This window comes from Columba livia, chromosome 3 (assembly GCF_036013475.1).
Source record: "Columba livia isolate bColLiv1 breed racing homer chromosome 3, bColLiv1.pat.W.v2, whole genome shotgun sequence".
NCBI classification, from domain to species: Eukaryota; Metazoa; Chordata; class Aves; order Columbiformes; family Columbidae; genus Columba; species Columba livia.
Window position 1 is genome coordinate 12,560,846 of NC_088604.1, and position 20,224 is coordinate 12,581,069.

The 20,224-nt window shown below is 41.2% G+C and overlaps 2 protein-coding genes across 10 annotated transcripts in view; one reads left to right on the top strand and one right to left on the bottom strand.

The window, feature by feature from the left end:
- SMC6 (structural maintenance of chromosomes 6) overlaps positions 1 to 2,991 on the top strand; it is a 36,528-nt gene extending 33,537 nt beyond the window's left edge. For 3 of the 4 annotated variants that reach the window (XM_065055839.1, XM_065055837.1, XM_013368421.3), the window contains one exon: positions 78 to 522. In XM_065055839.1, coding sequence (XP_064911911.1) covers positions 78 to 186 — 109 coding nt within the window. In that variant the 3' untranslated portion in view covers positions 187 to 522. Of the gene's footprint in view, positions 1 to 77; positions 523 to 1,204 lie in introns of those variants that run through there. The other variant, XM_065055838.1, reaches the window with a different exon arrangement.
- Positions 2,992 to 3,675: 684 nt separating this feature from the next.
- Positions 3,676 to 20,224, bottom strand: part of VSNL1 (visinin like 1) — a 94,355-nt gene continuing 77,806 nt past the window's right edge. For 5 of the 6 annotated variants that reach the window (XM_065055850.1, XM_065055848.1, XM_065055849.1 and 2 more), the window contains 2 exons: positions 6,620 to 6,835; positions 4,427 to 5,401 (listed from right to left, as the gene is read on the bottom strand). In XM_065055850.1, coding sequence (XP_064911922.1) covers positions 5,204 to 5,401; positions 6,620 to 6,835 — 414 coding nt within the window. In that variant the 3' untranslated portion in view covers positions 4,427 to 5,203. Of the gene's footprint in view, positions 5,402 to 6,619; positions 6,836 to 20,224 lie in introns of all 6 variants that reach the window. The other variant, XM_065055852.1, reaches the window with a different exon arrangement.

Here is a 20,224-nt window from a genome sequence, read left to right on the forward strand (position 1 = left end):
AATGGAAAGAATAAAATGGAAATACTCAAATTTGTGGAGAAGAAACACTGTTTAAATGATGCATACTTTATTTTTAGTTCTCTGCCTACGAGTTCCCGTATTCGCATCCTCCGAATGCAAGACCCTGAAAGAGGCCAAAGAACACTGAATTTCAGAAATAGGAATGACGAAGAGGAAGATCAATAAGTATCGTTGTGTATGAATATGCCATAATATTGAGGATGGATGTATAATGAACTGTGTAAAGTTATTACTTCCTGATGCTGGATAAGAGGATGTTTTGTTTGATACTCTAAGGAAAAGAAGGGCTTCCTTCATAATTTGTCTTTTTTTAAGAATGAATATATGTGTACAGACCAAGAATAAGCAGAATTTTGGTTATAAGAAAATCCTGAATGTTCATTTGATATCTTTAAACACCAACTAGTAGAAATTTTTATCAGTTTTGTTTTTTCTTGTGGCAAATATGAAATATATTTTGTATAATTGTGGAGTAATATTTTAATAAATAGTCAGAACTGATACTTGTAATGTTTTAGTGTCTCTACACACTTAAATTTAGCATTAAGTTAAAAATGTTGGTTTCTTCCTAGCTCGGCTTTATTTCTTAAACATAAATAATACATGCAGTAAGACCTGATGTATGTTTCATTTTTTTCCAGTGGAATCACAGCAGCTGAATATGAGAAACTATTAGTGCCTACAGTGTATACTTTCATAATTAGAGAAGTGAACTATTTATTTGCAGTGTATTCTCTGGGCAGGAAAAAAGTGGTTTTATTTCTTTGACTTTCTTTGGGCACAAGCATACAAAACCTAGCAAATTGTGGCTTTATAAACTTAGATTCTTAATTACAATAAAGTTCTTGCACAATCTGAGTTTGCAGGTATAGACTAAGTCTGTGGATATTCATTATAATATAACAAACTGAAGTGACAGAAATCCTTCCCATATAGAGGACTGATGTGCAATGAGAGTTTTGGGAAATGCAGTAACTATTCTAGTGCATTGTAGACCTGCCTTTTGTTGGGTGTCCCAGCACCCTGCCCCTCCCAGGACTATACTAGAATAGTTAAAGTAAGATAAAGTCACGTAATTTAAATAATGCAAGCAGTTATTGGGGCTGAGAGGGAGAAAAAAGAACCAGATTTTTCAGAGAGTCCCAAATTAACTCTTTTCTTTCTTCTGTTCTCCTTTCAACAGGAACTTGAAATTGTTGGGAGCTCTTCAAAAACAATAACTTGTTAGAGTTCAGCCATTAAGCATATTTTATTTCTCTTTTTTGGATGTTATGGGGATACAAAAGCCATTAAGACTATTGAGAGCAGTTCTGCAGTTTCTACAGTTGTTTACCAAACAGCAATTCCTCAATAAAACCTCATTGTATTACAAGTTAACTTTGTAGCCAAATTTGTTATTAGCTGCTGCTTCCTATTTTCTGTTCTTTAATGTTATTTGTTTTTACACAAGCATGTGTTAAATTAGTGGAGGACTATGAAGACGATGAGGGGTCTGGAGCATCTTTCTTTTGAGGAAAGACACAGAGAGCTGGGTCTGTTTAGCCTGGAGAAGAGAAGCTGAGAGGGGATCATATCAATGCTTATAAATATCTCAAGGGTGGGTGTCAAGAGGATGGACCAGACTCCTTTCAGTGGTGTCCAGCAACAGGATGAGGGGCAATGGGCACAGACTGAAGCACAGGAGGTTCCATCTGAATATGAGGAGAAACTTCTTTCCTGTGAGGTGCCAGAGCCCTGGAACAGGCTGCCCAGAGAGGCTGTGGAGTCTCCTTCTCTGGAGACATTGAAACCCACCTGGACACATTCCTGTGTGATCTGCTCTGGTGACGCTGCTTTAGCAGGTGGGTTGGACTGGATGATCTCCAGAGATCCCTCCTAACCCCAACCATTCTGTGATTGTGTATCTCTGAAATACGGAGGCTGTCGAAGAATTGAAGGAAATACCCTGAGAAAGCTAACTGCAGTGCTAGTGCGGTCTAACTTTAGAAATTAAGTCTAGTGACCTTTTAAAAGCTTCAGCTGTTACTTCTGAAAGCCCAGGGTTATGGGCCAAGAGACTTGGAGCAGCCACGAGGAGCTGACTGACAGAACAGGGCTGGGCTCTATGTTGAAGTGCATGGCAGGAGAGAGACAGACAGACCGCAGTCAGAAATCGAAGTGGGGAGGTTCTGTCTGGATAAACCTGGGAGAGGGATTGTTCATGATGAGAGTAAGAGGCAGTTGAGCATTTTTGTGACAGGCTACAGAATCTGCATCCTTGGAACCTTTCAGGTCTGAACAGGCTGACTGCTGTACGTCCCGCAAGCAGGGGCTTGGACAAGGGACTTCTGGAGGTCCCTACCAAACCAAACAATTCTATAATCCTGTGATTTGATGGAACATATGTTAAAGATACTTGCAACTGTTTGAGGATTATGTGAAAATACTGGGTGGAGCAGGAACCACACAAAGTGCATACTTGGCAAAACTGGTCTGGAACACGAGCCCAGTTTGTTTGTACTGGGAGTCCTCGATCCTGTTATGTGATTATGAACCGCATGTTCAGTTTGACTCACTTTTATGATGAAACTAGAATATGTTTCAGACTGCTACAATTTGCAATGATAGAATGGCATAGCTTTATTTATTCCTGATGTTGTTTAGCATCCAAAAAATAAAGCAGAGGCAGGAAGGAGAAAAGTATTCATCTTCATTAGTACTTTTATAATGAGTTGTGTAGAGAAAGGAGTTTAAGAAAAATGACTGCATTCCTACTGAGCTAACACTTCAGCTGTCTCCCAGATTTTCTATAGACTTATTTGAAATGTTGGAGCAGTTGGCAACAATTTTGCACTTTTGTTCAAATCAATATATTGTATTTATTCTAATCTACCACTGTGCTTGATGAAAATGTGTGCCTGACTGCGTAATGGTTATAAGCAACCGTTTTCATGGTAGAGGATTTGTTCTGAATAAACAATTACTGAAGCACTTGCTTGGATGCACTTGTTTTTGCAGTGATCCTACTTAAGGTCTCAAAAATATCTTACTCTTGGTACTTTAAATACAGAGCTTACTATATCGGCTACCTAGAGAGAGAACTGCGGTGCTGATTTTCCATATTGTGGTTTGTGTTTGAGTTGTTGGCCGTTTCAGATGGCAACACATTGCTTAATGCTGCCTTAAATGCAGCCTGTCCCGCTACATGAATTTGAGGTGCAGGGAAATGCAGAATGAGCTGCTGCTTCTCTGAAAAGTCTATGTAAAGTGAAGAGGCATAAATTCCCAGGAATATTCCATATCCTCTCTACAACTAGTACTTTAAGCTGAAGTGGGCTTATCATGGGGCTATCGTTCTCAGAAATAGAACATTTTCAGAATAAAGTTACAGCTAAACGTATGAAGTATACCACTCTCTAATTTGCTAAGAATATTGCCTGGGTAGTCTAAGTAAAATTCTGATATTAAAAAAATGTAGTTGAAATTTCTGCATTTTGCTGTTTGTTTGGTACACAAACTTAAATACGAAAGAATGGCTGTGACAACAATTGTGGTTTTCCCCCACCATGTTTGTTAGCAAAATGAGTAAAACTAGGTTTTGTTTGTTTGTTTAATTTTTTTCCCCTCGCTTTTAAGATAAGCTCCACTTTTTGAATTTTAAAATACCGAGAATGATTTGGTTTGTGTCATGTTTTATTGTTTCATTTTTAGCTATGAAGTGTACCATCTTGTTTCTTCATAAGGTAAAGAAGAAATATCAAACATGCAATTGTAAAATGTTCAGATTTTTTTTTTGTTCTTTTTTTTGTAATCTTCCAAGCAATCAACTGTTTAAAGCAACTGGGAAATGCGTAGGAAAGTCTTTTATCTGCAGTTCTGCACACTGCGAGTTCTCGATGCTTTCCTGGGGATGTACAGAACTTGCCACAGTATTAACTTGGTAGATGCAAATAAAACAGAGGAGGAAAGTGATTCTTTTCACTATTCCAGCTCAATCATCATACTTCATGGTTAATTTATCAGTAATGATTTTTAACAACACATCTGTTTAGATTAAACACAGGGTAGTTTAGTGCGATATGGTAACAGGAAAGACTTAAGGAGGGAAGAGCATTAGAAGACCACGTTTAGGCCAAGCAAATAAACTGTATTTGACTTTCAGCTGGCTTGAGAAGCCACATAATCACAGGTGTAGTCGGTAACTGTTAAATCTTAGAGTTAGCATCTTAAACAGCTGCTCTCTTGGTCAATACAAGAACTACCACTTTTGCTTTCATATAATATGACTCTTCAAGTGAGTGCAAAGTTTTCGTCACGCTTTTATAATGAAATATATATTTCCCAGTTGTACAGTGAGAGAAATAGAAGGTTTTGGGTTTTCTTTTCCTCTTTATGATGCTGAAGACATGAAATAAGAATTAGGGGAAAAGGTCAAATGTTATAAATTTATTTTGGGACATATATATTGCAACCTCTGTGGAAGCTTTTGAAAATTCAGGCAAAGATCAATACACTTCCAATAAAACCTTTAAACTTCCAATAAAACAATATTTTAAACATTATATATATATATATTTATATTTTTAATTAGAGGGATCATTTTCGCGGGATTTTCTGGTTTTTTATACTGCATTCCTCTGACATAGCTCTTTCCAGATTGAAGGGATGCAAATGAGGTAAGAATTAAGGCAAACCTAAAAGGCATGCAAATGAAGTACATTTATATCCACTGACAATACAAGCACGTGTGTGGATCAGACTTAAGAGCTGAGGAACCCTTCCCCTGTCTGTCCAGTACTACTTTACAGCAGAATGGTGACATGATTTATAATAAACAGTTAACATTACCATGGGAATTCAGTGTCACTAACATTACTCAGTCTAGGAGACACAGAGCTAGCATCAGTAAAACATGAACAATAAATAATATAATTCACTGCAGCACAGGACTGCTGCACAGGCTTCAGAGGAAGAGGGTTGTTATGAAATGACATTGCACACATCACGTTGTGGCAGTTTATTTTTATAATATATACTTTTAAAATTCTTTAGCAAATGACATTCTCATGCACACAAGTGTTTCAAACACAAGAAGCAAGTCCATTTATAGGTAGTCCAAGCAAATTTTTGTGTGTGTGGAAATAGCTGCAAACTGAATGGAACATTAAACTTCTGTGCAGTCTATGACGCATCGTACACCAGCTCATTTCTGAATGTCACACTGCAGGAGTAATACGATGGACGGATCGCTCTTTGCAGCTTCTTTGAATTCATCCAGTGTGATCTGGTCGTCTTTGTTCTTATCCATCTTGCTGAAGATCTTGTCTACCCGTTGCTCAGGCGTCAGACCATCCTCATTCATTTTCATCATTATCACAGTGCCCACCATTTTGTAGATGGCCTTTGGAAAGAAACCAAACGGAAAATTCAACATTGACCTCATTAATGTTTATAAAGAGTGAGTGTCACGAGGATGGAGCCAGGCTCTTCTCGGTGACAACCAATGATAGGACAAGGGGTAATGGGTGCAAACTGGAACACAAGAGGTTCCACTTAAATTTGAGAAGGAACTTCTTCTCAGTGAGGGTGACAGACACTGGAACAGGCTGCCCAGGGGGGTTGTGGAGTCTCCTTCTCTGGAGACATTCAAAACCAACCTGGATACATTCCTGTGTAACCTCATCTGGGTGTTCCTGCTCCAGCAGTGGGATTAGACTAGGTGATCTTTTGAGGTCCCTTCCAATCCCTGACATTCTGTGATACTGAAAGATATTTTAGCAATAAAATGATTGCCAGTTTCCCTAAAGATTTCTTTTTTCTTTTTCTCTTAGAATCCCATGTCCATATACTTAAAACAAGGAAGAATGTATTTTACATTCTTTAGGCGTACATTTAATTTGGTGGTTGCATTTTGCATCCTGGAATGAATTTCTTTGGCTTACTGGTTCACAGTGCAAAGCTGCTGTCATCTATTCTCTTGATGAACTGTTTATTTCAGTTTTAGTCACTCAATTGAAATATTTCACATAAATTCTGAATAATCATTTTTTGAAGTCATCACATTTTAATAGTTTTTTATAAGTATATGTAAGCAAAATCTGTTAAGAACTACTGTGGTGAGTGGCCAGCAGGTGATGAGGATGGTAAATTTTATCCTTCCTGTTATATACTGTGGTCATCTTGAAGCCCATCTGTGAGAGCTCACTTGCAATAGTGTGATGTTATCTCTGTGAATTTCTGTAATCATCCAAAGTCAATCTCCAATAAGGTTTCAGCTACTTAAGCTGCAAACCAGTAATTTCATGGGTGTCAAGTGATTTTGAGATGGGCTTTGTAAATCCTTTGCTGTGTTGGTCTTACGGTTAATCTGTTCATCAGGAAAAAAAATACCTCTGGATATTTAAAAGCTTATGTGCACATATTCTCTGCAATTCTCAAGATTACATCTATTAAAATGTTAGTGTGCTTGCACCACTGTATAGAATGAATGTATATAATGTGCGCTTTTAATGATGCAGTATAGCCTCTTGTGTGCTTAAAATCTAAAGGGTACGTGAACAAGTAATCAAATTTCATGTATGTTCAGACAAGTTATTTTTGAGTGTCAAATTGATCTCACCTCTATGATCTCCAGCATTTCCACTCTTGTAATTTTACCATCACCATCCAAGTCGTACATGTTGAAGGCCCAGTTCAGCTTTTGCTCAAAACTGCCTCGCGAGGTGATGGACAGGGCACAAATGAACTCTCTGAAGTCGATGGTCCCATCTCCGTTTTTATCAAAGGTTCGGAAGGCATGCTGGGCAAACTTTGAAGCATCTCCATATGGGAAGAACTGCAAAACAAAACAATAACAGAACTGTGGGCAATGCAAGAGGGCAAGCGATGTGCCTGACTCTGAAATACGGACGTGAGGCAGTTAGGAAGAGCTGCTGGTCAGCTTTGTGTGAAACCTTCCATAACAGTTACAGTGTAATGATTATTAAAAACTCATTTCTACAGAAATATCTTAGCTTACCTCAAACTGTATTACAAATATATTTAATACAAATTTAAAGCTGAATTATCTAGCGAACCTTAGAATGAAGTTGAGTGCAAACGGGAGATCGTATGTAATATTCTCTGACTATGAAATACAACAACCAAGGTGCGTTTTAACAGTATTTTTTCTGCTTGGGAGTAACCAGCCCTTGACATGTTGCAAGCGAATAGCTGTGTGGGCTTGCTGTTACATAACCTCAGTTATTTTAAAAAAATAATCCACACATAGCTTAAAAAACCCAGGAACTTATGTTCTCATCTGCCAACCAACATCATACAAGTACCTGAGAACTGACATTAAACAATACAAAGCAATGCTTTTCAGGTTTAATATCCGTTCTCAGTGAACTGACTGTAGCTTAACAAAATATGTAAATGACCATAACATGTAGGCTTTCAGCTGGTATTTTTTCCATTCTGGAAATGTATGATTTAAGACATTCGAGAGGGTAGATATTATTTTTGTGGCACAGACTCAAGAAAACATACCTCTTAGGAAAGGGAGTTTTAAACCAGTGCTCGAAGTCCCATTGCACCGCAGGGACTATATGCAAATAATGTTGTTTCTATATTCCCAGCATAATTTCATGGAGGTTTTTGTGCTCCTAAAATATATATTATATCCATCTCATTTTGTGCTTGTTTGAATTTGAGTTCTAAGTATTGCATTTAATAACGTAAGTTTGAAGGGAAAAGACTTCAGCGGCAGCCGAGGAAGCGGATCTGCCTTGTACAGTTTTCCATGTCCCCATCCAGAGCTCTCACTGCAGGCTGGTGGTGGCTGTGGTCAGCTCTGACAGCTCTTGAATAACATGCTCAAATTTCATATGGGGGATCTTAGGGATCTCATGGCACATACAGAAAAGAGCGCTGCTCATTGTCTGACTACATACAGATGTAGACCATGGCAAGCCTTTGCTGCTTTTCCTTTGACAAGGCCAAATGACCATTTGGATACTGTGTCTTGCCCTAAAAATGCAAATTGGGGTGCGCAGCTGGCTGCTTGCACTGTGGGCCATGCAGGTTGTCTCAGCAGCTGCTGCTGCATTGCCAAAGGCGTCCTAACCTGAAAGTTCCCTTTAAACTGACTGTTTTCTCTGATATCAGCTTTTCAGACGCCAGCACTGTGCCCCTGTGGCCAGGAAGGCCAATGGCATCCTGGGGTGTATTAGCAGGGGGGCGGTTAGTAGGTCAAGAGAGGTTCTCCTGCCCCTCTACTCTGCCATGGTGAGACCACACCTGGAATATTGTGTCTGGGCCCCTCAGTTCCAGAAGGACAGGGAACTGCTGGAGAGAGTCCAGCGCAGAGCAACGAAGATGATTAAGGGAGTGGAGCTTCTTGCTTATGAGGAAAGGCTGAGGGAGCTGGGTCTCTTTAGCTTGGAGAAGAGGAGACTGAGGGGTGACCTTATTAATGTTTACAAATAAATAAAGGGTGAGTGCCACGAGGATGGAGCCAGGCTCTTCTCGGTGATAACCAATGATAAGACAAGGGGTAATGGGTTCAAACTGGAACACAAGAGGTTCCACTTAAATTTGAGAAGAAACTTCTCAGTGAGGGTGACAGACACTGGAACAGGCTGCCCAGGGGGGTTGTGGAGTCTCCTACTCTGGAAACATTCAAAACCTGCCTGGACACCTTCCTGTGTAACCTCATCTGGGTGTTCCTGTTCCATCAGGGGGATTGGACTAGATGATCGTTTGAGGTCCCTTCCAGTCCCTAACATTCTGTGATTCTGTGTAATTCTGGATAACTTTTGCATTGCTGAAAAGGTGTGATACAATCGCTTCTCTCAGTGGCATTATATTAGTAGTATATATTACAGAGAGAGCAGAGTTCAATTTGCCCACCTCCATCCATTCAGAGTATTGCCCTGTTGCGAATTACCCCCAAAGGGATGCAAATCACTGCATTATCCTAGAAGAGATACCAAATATGCTCATCTCACTTCCCAGGTATCTTTTGGGGAAGATGTTTGAACATGGTGTGGAGGCATCAAGAGACAGAGACACTGCACCCATTTCAGTGGCATTTTGTCCAGGTTAACACTGCTGCTAAAATTGCTTTTTTATGGGTCAGCATCCAGCTGCTACTTCTATGCCCCTTCTCCAATAGTTCACAGAGGCATCTGGTGTCATCTTCTCCTGAAAACGTAACTTACATGCCTGTAGTCAAGCCAGACGCTGTTTCTGTTGTGATAATCCAAACTGACGGAGCTGTAAATACCTCAAGGTACTGTTGCAGCTTTTTCTGTACTTTCTGTTTTTTGACCTTTAAAAATTTTTGGGCTCTGGTATGATAAGCATGGTTTGGCTCATTAAACACATACAAAGATACATGGATTCTCTCATACCATTCAGGACTGCAGTGATTGCAGCTACCAGACCTTGCTGAATCCCTCTTGTAGTGCAAAGCTCAACCTGTTGTCAATGCAAACAGGCTCTTTGGGCTCAAAATCCTATATGTGGTTACATCAGAACAAAGTTATGTGAATGTTATCCTAAACCTGAACGTTATTTGCAGGTTACTGAAGATCCTGTTCACAGCTTTCTCTTCTACCTTTTCTCCAACTTCCATATCAACTGGCCATGTTAACGTTGGTGATATTTCATGTGTGTGTGTATAAATGTGTGCACACTTCCATAGAGCACTGGTGAGAAGTTAAAATGTGGCTCTTGTGCCCTGTAGCTCCTCCAGGACTTCGCTGCTCACCCTTTTTATTTCTTGGGAGCTTGCTGGCTGTTCAAAGCCAAAAAGACAAGTAGAATAATCTCTTGCTTTTTAAATCTGTACTGATCACTGTCTCATGACATATAGGTTACTAAACACAATACTTCAATATTTTACAGCCTTCCAAGAGTTTTGGTTAAGAGCTGAGTATCGCTGAGGATGCGACCTGATCGGTATGTCTGTGACTGTCACTCCACGGTCTCTGTAACAGAAAGACACGTGGCCAGAGGAAATTGCCATCGTCCTTTTCACTGTCCAGAGAAAAATAACATATTCAGGTGTTTTCTCATCTGATCCAGACTGAGAAATGTTACAAATGTACTGGTGGGACCAAAGAATTAAACTACAATGAAGAAGCTCACCTACAAGGATGGCTAATTAGTGGCAGACGCCCAGAAATACTCAGGAGCCCAAGACTGAAGTGGGGGATTAGGAGGGGTCAGCGGCTACAGATACCAAAGACCATTTCTAAATTATTCTTGGGGAAACTCAGATCATTCAGTCTCCCAGCAGAGGAGCATAAGCAAGCTGTGCCTACCTCTCGTGCCACTCAGACCATTAACCTCATGTGGAAGGGAGAAAAGCATCCTAATTTTTTCATCACGGACAAGGCAACATTTTCTCTTCTGAGTGGAGAAAGGTGGTGACACTGCTCAGAGCTAAACCTTGGCATTTACAGCCTAGTGAGGCAAACAAACAGAATTGATGTTTTATTTTCCCCCCGCCCCTTTTTCTCTCTGTTTGCCTCCCTCTAGGTAGCAAATGCAGTAAAAGGTCCTTTAGAGACTGAAGGCACTCTTCCCCAGTCTGTACCTGCCGGTTTGTATTATTTTTAGCTCAGAACAACTAAAAACATTAAAACAGTGTCAGAACTTGTTTAAAAACCTACTTGAAGACTTCCACTGGCCTGTTTTGAAATGATTCATAAATAAGAAATGGAGTAAAAGAAAACCAAAACAATCACAGAGCAAAATAAGCCAGCTCTGGTACAACATTATTTCACTATTAAAATACAGTGAGGCCTTAGCAATGTGTAAAGTCCTTTTTTTCCATGAAGGCACAGACTGTTAACTACTTTAATCCTAGTCTGAGCCAAGTGCAATGGGAGACAGGGATTACTGGAAGACAAACACCCGTTTCTGGCAGGGGGGATATGAAGGTAGTTTATTTGGCCTCATTTGGCCTCTGGCATGAGCTCAGTGAATGCCCCAAAACAAATAAAGAAACACAACTGGGATTTTCAGTGGCTACAGCCACTGGGCAAGTCACTGGGTTCTTCAGCCTCCTCTGCAAACCCCAATCTATGTACAACAGCAACTCCCTTCCTTGTGCCACAATGATGCTATTGAGAAGTGCCCTCTCCACACCAGCATTCTCTCCTGCTTTACCCTTTTCATCCAAAAACTCAAGACAAATTATACCTGCCTGGGCTTTTTACAGCACTTGGCTCTACAGGTGACCAAACACTGGTCATTCCTTTGTTTCTGTTTCTCCAGTCTCATCTCTTGCTTGGCCTGTATGTTTTCTGACCTGCTAAAAAAAATATCTCTTATTCTGCTTCTAAATCTTGGAGAAGATTGTCTTAGCTCTCCGAGTATTTCTGGACACCTTTCTAGTATATGGGGATCTTTCAAAGGGTCCTGGAGTATCTAGCAAATAGCATCTACAAATTGTATATAACTTAATCTTTGGGAAACTGATCAAACATCTAGAAATATTTGTCTGCATGGCTGCAGATGCTTTAGCATCTTTGAAGTGATGCTGTTCACAGGCAACTCTGTGACCAACTCTATTCCCATCATCTTTGGGAGGGAGTTATTGAAAAAGCATAAAGCATATGTTAAAGCATATGGCCAAAGCTTTAGCATATGACTAAAATATAAAGAAAAAAACAAATGTAGAAGAAATACATTTCCTTAAATTCCCTGGTGATGGAAGGGTCCAAAAAAGAAGGGACTCTTCTTCATTTGTGGGGTGGGGTGGAGAGAGTCTACAGACAGGCCTGAGAGGCGCTTTGTGTTTCATGTGATGTTTTATCATGTTTGAGATGAATTTCTATTCAAAGTGAAATTTTGCTATAAAATGGAGAAAACCAGATTTAGAGCAGTACACAGGAAACTGAACGTGCTGCCTACACAATGTTAAGGAGACAACTCGCCCACGGATGTAAGGTCACAGTGTCCAGCACCAAGGTGGGAGCTGGAGGAGAGCACAGGAGGTTGGAGAGCAGGTAGTGGGATGGACCTCCTGTATCCAAGGCTTGGAGAAGGTGGGAGAAGCAGCTGCCGATTCCCTGAGAAGCTGAGATGACCCATTTGGGGCTCAGCCCTGCCTTGCTCTGCCAAGGGCTGAGGCAGTGAAGAGGGACAATGGGACACAGCCAGCGCCAGAAGCAGCATGAGCCTTGTTGGGGGTCAGCACATGGAAACAAGCCTAGAAGTTGGCTCCCATGGAAAACACCTTATACAATTGTTTCTGTCACACTTTAGGAAGGAGTTACATACTCCTTCCTTCTACTTCATTAGGGTTTTCTTCCTTCCCTTTATTTGCTAGGCACACAGTTCACCTTTCTGAGTGGAGAACCTGAGCACTTTGAGAATCAGAAAGATTGGCTGCTGGTAGAAGGCCAGACAGGTACTTTTTATAGCAAACCTCTTAAATTTGAACCCAGATGCTGACAGCTGCTGGTCAAGCCCCATTTTGCAGATCCTCAGATGTGAGAAGCCCTTTGAAGTGTATTTGCTCAACAGCTGTAGCAGCTGTTTCCCACAACCTTTTCTGTAGAGAGACCAAGTTCAGACTTGTGGTTTTATCCCCAGCTTTGTATGTAGAATCATAATAATTTTGGTTGGATGAGACCCTCAGGATCATCGAGTCCAACCATAACCTAACTCTGGCACTAAACCATGTCCATAAGAACCCCGTATAAATGCCTTTTAAACCCCTCCAGGGATGGTGACTCCACCAGTTCCCTGGGCAGCCTGTTCCAATGCCTGACAACCCTTTCCAGGAAGAATTTTTTCCTAATACCCAATCAAAACCTCCCCTGGTGCAACTTGAGGCCATTTCCTCTTGTCCTACCACTTGCTACTTGGGAAAAGAGACCAACCCCCTCCATGCTACAACTTCCTTTCGGGTAGTTGTAGACAGCAATAAGGTCTCCTCAGCCTCCTTTTCTCCAGGCTGAACAGCCCCAGCTCTCTCAGCTGCTCCTCATCAGACTTGTGCTCCAGATCCCTCACCAGCTTTGTCGCCTCCTCTGCACTCTCCCAGATGTACTTCTTATGATGAGGGGCCCAAAATGTCACCAGTCAGACACAATCTCCCACCCTGCAAGAGCCACAGCGTTACATCTGTTCGAAACTATAGTACATGAATGCTGTGGATATTTTAACCACAAGACAAAGCTGTGGCGATATTTTGGTCACTAAGGGGGATGCCTGCGATGACTGGGGAGCAGGTTGCTACTCACTAGCTTTTCAACAGGATGAAAGTCTGGGCTCCTGCCAGCAGTGCAAACACAGGAGTCCAGGAGAAGCGAAAAAAAGAATATAATACTTTTAAATTCCTTCCTTTATAAAAATAAATAATGGTAACTTACTATAATGTGCTATGCTCTTGCACTTCACCTGTGAAGGCATGAGAAGGGGACAAAATATATGGGCTGTGACCGTCGGGACCTGTTGGGAAGGTTGTGCCGCTCTAGCACAGGGGTGACCTGCAGGGCTGTGCCTGTGCCTGCCAGCACCTCTTTGTACAGAACTGAAAACTACTGTAACGAGAGCATAACCACAGCAGCACAAAGACACAGCCAGTATGTTTATCCTTCTTCTGGAAGAGATTTGACTGCCTTGGGAATACACAGTTCAAGAGCAGGTCAGGACAGACACACCTTTAGAACAGATAAAGATATATTTTCAAGACTCCCTGAGGATGTGTGGATTAGGAATGGCTAAGGCACAACGTGGCCCTCTTATTCATGTTACGGCTCACCCTCACTCTCCAGAGTAATGCCAGTGAAAGGAAGGTGAAAGGTTGCGAGCTGCCTCCATGCCCAGTGCTGGAGCGGAGAGGGCTGGCGGAGAGCATCCTGACAGGGGTGGTGGGGATGGTGGGGAGGGACCAGTGGGACCGGGCAAGGCCAAACAGGATGGAGCTGTGAGCAGGAACGTTCACAGCACCACCCCGAATTGCTGCCACGCATCGCTCTTTGGTCAATGGCAAGAAACTTCTCCAAAGAGCCACCTGAAGTGGTCAAATTAAGCGTCAGAGACTTTCCCTTGACTGGCTGTAGAGGGAGCAGAATAATTAAGCTTATTTATTTTTTTTTTAATAGAAAAGCAAGTGTTCACAGTCCCTAGGCCAGGAGACTTCTAGTCCCTATAATTTTCAGATTAGGCCTCTTCCCAGCTATCTTTCACGTGGTTTTGACCAAGCAAATGTTTGTAGTGCTTTCCTACAAAACAGGCTTTCCAAAATCACCACAGTCGGTGATGGAACATCCTTCCCCTGCTGAAAGGTCTCAGCTTGGATGTGGCAACTCCACACTCGCTTGCCTCCCTTATCTGAGATAAACTGAATGGGCAGCTCAGGAGAAAGTGCCAGCTACAGCATAGTATGGGTCAGGGAACGATGAGTTTCCAAACTGGGAACAGCTTGCATGAACTAATATTAAAAGGGATCAGAAAGAGAGCAAACATTTTAAAAACAAACAAACAAAAAAAACACACAAAAAACCCCTCAACCAAACAAAAAAAAAAAAACACACCAAAACAAAACAAAACCACATACACAAAAAAAGGCAACCAATCAATCAAATAAACAAAAACAAAACAAAAACAACAACCAACCAACCAACCAAATACAACAACATCAAAACCAGAAACATATTAGTGGCTCAAGAGCTCCTTCAGGAAACAGAAGATTTGGATTCTAGCATTTCCCCCAATAAATGTATTTTAAAATCTACTTTAACTCCGATAATTTTCACAGTCCTCCTTTCATCTCATCTGGATCTTAACCACTATTATACTAAGCACAATGTATATTATTAGCGGTATGGGCCAGTGCAAACAATCCAATTACTTTAGTGGGTTTTGAATTGGGCCTATGATCATGCTAAATTTGCAGGCATTTCCTTACCGCTTTCTAGTTCTGTCAAAGCTTATTCCCCACGTTACTATTCATTGGATGAGATCTTTAACGAACTGAAACACATCCAAATGTTATTCAACTCCAGACCCTCAAGGGCCTTTAAGAAATCGAGGTAAAACCTACAAAAGGACACAGGCAATGCTGTACAGAGCAGTCGTCTTCATAGCCAGATCTCTCACCACTTTAAGTTGTCCAAAAGTTTAAGCTATGGATTTCCAAAGGCTTTCCTTGGAAATCTCTTCTGTCTAGACTTTGGAGATCCTGCTCCCAGTGGCAATTAACCACCTCTTACTGTGCTGAAGTCCTTCTGTGGCTCCTATCCCCAGCTGCCATTTTAATGAAAAGCATTTAGATGCATTTAGATAACCACTGAGGATCTGAGTCTCAGAGCGCTCCGAGGCAGAAGTTTATTGCAGAGACATAACAGGCAATGAACGAGCACCCAAGAATTTGGCTCCACAGAAGCAGAAGTAATTTCAGCAGCTATGCACGCTTCCGTTAACAATTCAATTGGATGTTAAGGGATTCAGATCCCAGAGATGCAGATGTTCCTGTCCTGTTCCCAGCTCTCTGACACGGAGTGGCAGCACATCAACACGGAAAGGCACATCACCTGCCTTTGAAAGGTCTGGGGCCATCTTGTTCATAGGTGTTGAAAATAAAGTGAGGATTACAATGATTCAATTTCACTACTGAAATTCCAGGGGGTGGAACTGGACCATGTCTCAACACTGTGCTGGAGACGGGATGCTGCAATAAACTCAGACACAATGTTTAGATGTGTGGTGAACATGGGACCCTCTCCTCAACCTTCTCCTTAAATTCTGTTCCTCCCCACCCTACATCATCATTCTGTTATGCAGACAAATCCTGTGAGAGGTCTAAAAGCTCTCTCAGTAGCTCACCTCCAGCTACAGCACTGGTGCCACTGATCCCCATGTGAGCTGAAGCAAGTGCCGCTCTAATGGGGCTGATGTGGATCCTGGGTCTCTGCTCCAATGCGGTACAGCCGGAGGAAAATGGGCAGGTTGGCTGTATCTTCTAGGTTAACGATGCGTGTAAAAACTGCCTGGAATAGCAGCAGGGTTTTGTGGAAAATACTTCATAGCTGAGAGCCTTGCCTAACCACATCTTGTGTGTATCACCAGGCTAGTTAGCTTTTTTTTTTTTTTTTTTTGCTAAGCTATTTTTACTTTGCAGATGAAGCTGGAAAAAGCAAGCACAGTCCTAACAAACTCTGTTCATGGTTGTTGAATTACATTACCTCTGTTTTCCTACTGTGGTTTAACCCAGCAAGCAGCTAAAACCACATACACCCATTCATTCACCATCCCCCCCTAAGTGGGATGGGGGAGAGAATCAGGAAAAAGGTAAACCTTATGCGTTAAGATAAAGACAGTTTAATAGGACAGAAAGGGAAAATAATAACAATAGAAAGAACAATAAGAATAAAAACTATAATAATAATAAGTGACAATAATAAAAGAATTTATAAAACAAGTGATACACAATGCAATTGCTCACCACGAGTCAGCTGATACCCAGCCAGTTCCTGAGTAGCAGTTCCCCCAGCCAGCTTCCCCCAAAATAAATACTAAGCATGATGTCATATGGTATCAAATATCCCTTTGGCCAGTTCGAGTCAGCTGTCCTGGCTGTGCTCCCTCACAGATTTTTGTGCACCTGGCACAGCGTGAGAAGCTCAAAATCTCTGACTGCTTAACAACAATTAAAACATCAGTGTGTTGACAACATTATCCTCACACTAAATCCAAAACACAGCCCTATGCCAGCTACTAGGATGAAAATTAACTCTACCCAAGCTGAAACCAAGACACTTCCAAAATACAAATAAACAAATATAAATGGTACTACTGTTTCAGAGTTTGTACCTTTTGAAACCCAAGCTCTTAGGCACTAATGTAACCCAAGAAACAGCACAATTATCAAAGCAAACAATGATCTTTAGATCGTCCATGTGTACAACTGCAGCTTCTGCTGATGGAATATGCAATGAAGAAACTGCATCTATGTATTCTATTCTCTTGCATATTAATATAGCTTCACCACTTCAGAAGTCAGATTCATTTTCTGTTCTTCCTATAGCTGCCCTAACTGGGAGCAAAACAATCAGTTTTCCTGTTTCTTCCTCTTCTCCCAATCAATCTTTGAAGGGTTATTATCTCCTTCCACCTTGTCATACATGTACCAAAAAGCTTCACACCCAAAGCATGTGAGTCCCTGCCCAGTATCTGTGATAAAGGCCATTTTCTGGCTCTACTCCAGCCTTCTTATGTTTCACACACACACAAAAAGACTACATGAGACTGAGCCATTGGAAAAATGCAGGTTTGGGGCCTGCAATACCACAACCCTGTACTGCAGGTCTGCATGGGTTTTACCAGCCAGATTCTTTCAGAGCAATCAAGTTCTTCTCTCGAGTCAGCCAAAAAGAGGACTCTTATTATGTTTTGCTGAGTATCAGAAAAGAGATTACCCCATAGGATCGCAGTGGATCGATACACATGAATCTGGGCTTCAGGCTGACAAGATAGAGACGTGAACCATTCAACACTGGCAGAATTCATTGCTGCTAAGCAGAAACCAGCATGGTATTTTCTGTAGCAAGATGAAATAAAAAAAAGACATCAGGGTTTAAACGTGAATTGCAGAGCAGGAATGATACAGAAACACGAGAAAGAACCTTGTACGCTGTCCCAGAGCTAATATTCACAGTAAAAACCCTCCAGCCTTTTGACCTCATAGATTCTGAGTCTGATAGAGTTGCACTCTTACGCACACCTGCAGTAAAAGGTAGAAATGTCCTACCTTAGGAAAAATGCCTCCAGCCACCTGGTTTCAGCTTGCTGGAGGGTCCCAAGGCAGTGGGCACCAGCCACAGCCATGGGTCTACAGGCTGCAGCAGCAGCTGAGCCATAGGACTGAGCCTCTGGAAAGGATCATCTTGAGGATCACCAAAGACCACAGTCTAAATGACTATTTAGAAGCAGGTCTCAGTTCTCCACGTGCGAATTCATGTGATGTCCCCACCTCAGAGGCACGCTGCGAGGATAAACACGACAGAGGATTGCAACTATTTCAGATACTGCTGCAGCGGGACCTGTACAACGAGCAAGAACCGTGGAGAACTGCCAAACCGCATCGATGTTTGCTGCTTATCTCTCTGCTCAGTAGCTTCAATGCTGTGAACACATATGCATAAACAGACACATGGGGATGCTCATAAGCAGCTGTTTGTTCTTCACATAAAGAAGAAATATTCAGAAGAGCCAAGAAACCTAATTTCTCCCCTTCACAGGGAAAATTCACAACTTGGAGGCTGAACTGGGATCAGAGAAGAGTCTCTTCTCTTTCCCAGACCTCTAAGGACAGCAACTATCTTTTATATTATTATTAAAGATTAAGTCACCCTGTCTTGCAGATGTTTTTAGCCACTGCAGAAATACCCGTTTGAAGCATATGGAGAAGAAATACGTGAGAATTTAGGAGCTGAAGCAAGACTTACAATTAAAAAAAAAAACAAGTCAGAATATGCCAAGAGGTTGGAGGAAGATGGATGGGGAAAGAGAAGCTGTACTTCTTAAACAACCATCTGGCAGGGTCCACCTCTAAAAAAAACTTTCAAGCTGAAAAGTTAATCTCTATATTCACATTTGTGGGGAATTAGTCATTAACTAGAAGGAAATGAATCGATTTTCAATCTCAGCTTTTCTCTGATTAGATTTGGACAATAAGAAACTTAATTGAGCTGTGGTAGTGCTATAGGTCAATACACTAGCAGATCAGTTATTCCTCAGTGCTAACAAAAAAAAAAATCTTAAGAGAGAATTGTTGTCAAAACAATTAGTATTACTAGTGCACAACACCACGACTACCGCTGATTAAATGTTGTTTCTCTTTGATCTTCATTAAGTGAGCAGTAGCACTGGAATGCTTTATTTACTTTAAGTTTGGCAGAGTCTTCCACTACCCCAAGGTCAGCGATAGCACAGGGCTGTGACAGTGTCAGGATCCTGCTGTGCTGTAGCTATGCCCCAGCCTAATTACAACATCCTTTTTCTTGACACCATGTTATCTCTTTAGGAATCTGGGAACATACCAGATGGAGAATACACTGAGCTGGGACACTTCTTCTGTTGTTTCTTTTTTTTCTCCATTAAAGATCATCTGACTCTGCTTCATTTCTGAAAAAGGCTTTATTTTCCCAGTGAGTTTTGGCTCCAAAGGTTCAGAGTATTAACTTGAGTGCTGTGCCTGCTGTGTTGTAAAATCCTCAGTGCAAATTTCCCTAAAGAACAGGACTATAGAAGCATCAGTAAGTGCTATTTCCAGCCAAAAAGGGATTTGAAACACGAGTCACTGAAGTCTGAGACAACCATCTTATGAATATACAAACGGAACTGCAGAAAAAATTCTTGTGCCTGAAATATCTGACTGTCTCATATACTTATGTAATATGTCTTCCTAACATTCTTACGCATATGGAGTTGTTATAGCCCAGTATTGCAGGAAGGAAACTGCAGAAAGAGGAGGAAAATGGCTGTAGCTGAGAGTATCAGAGAATTGAAGATTTGAACCTCAGGATCTCAGAGAGTCCTTCTTTTCCTTGTTGTCTCGACACATATACTATTGACTTTTATTTTCAGTACCGAGCTTCAAAACAATCCAACAACTCACAGAGGAACTATGCTAAAATGAAGTTTCTAATCATTTGAAACTGGAAATGGGTCCACATTTCTGAACGCTGCAAGGCCTGTCTCAAAGTTTTTCTTCTGCAACAAAGCTGTGAGCAGATTGGTTTCCTGGTTTCCTTCCGAAAATTTTGTACAGCCCTACTTAGGAGATCCGTCCATCTGTAACACTTCTGTTTGTTTTAATTGAGAATAATAAAAAGAGACTCTTTTAGAACAGTGCAGTTTTAAGAATCCAGCTTTGCAAGATTATGTATTGTCTTCCATATCTAGGCTTTCTTTTATAACACAAACCTTTTGAAGGGCTGATGTCAAGACTTACAAGCCAAACAGTATATAAAAAACTTCGATATACCAGCATCCTGATGCAAAGGATCATGCATACATATGTACATATATAGGGAGTGGACTAAATCAGTTCTTGCTGAGAAAAAAAATGTCTTGGAAGACAAAACTGTTGAGCTCACTGACTTTAAAAAAACCCCACAGTTTTAATTACATGAACTGTTGTTGCACATTTGTAGTCCCATGTGAATAACAGTATTATTATTGCAGTTATTGAGTCACGATATCTAGGAATTCTGGC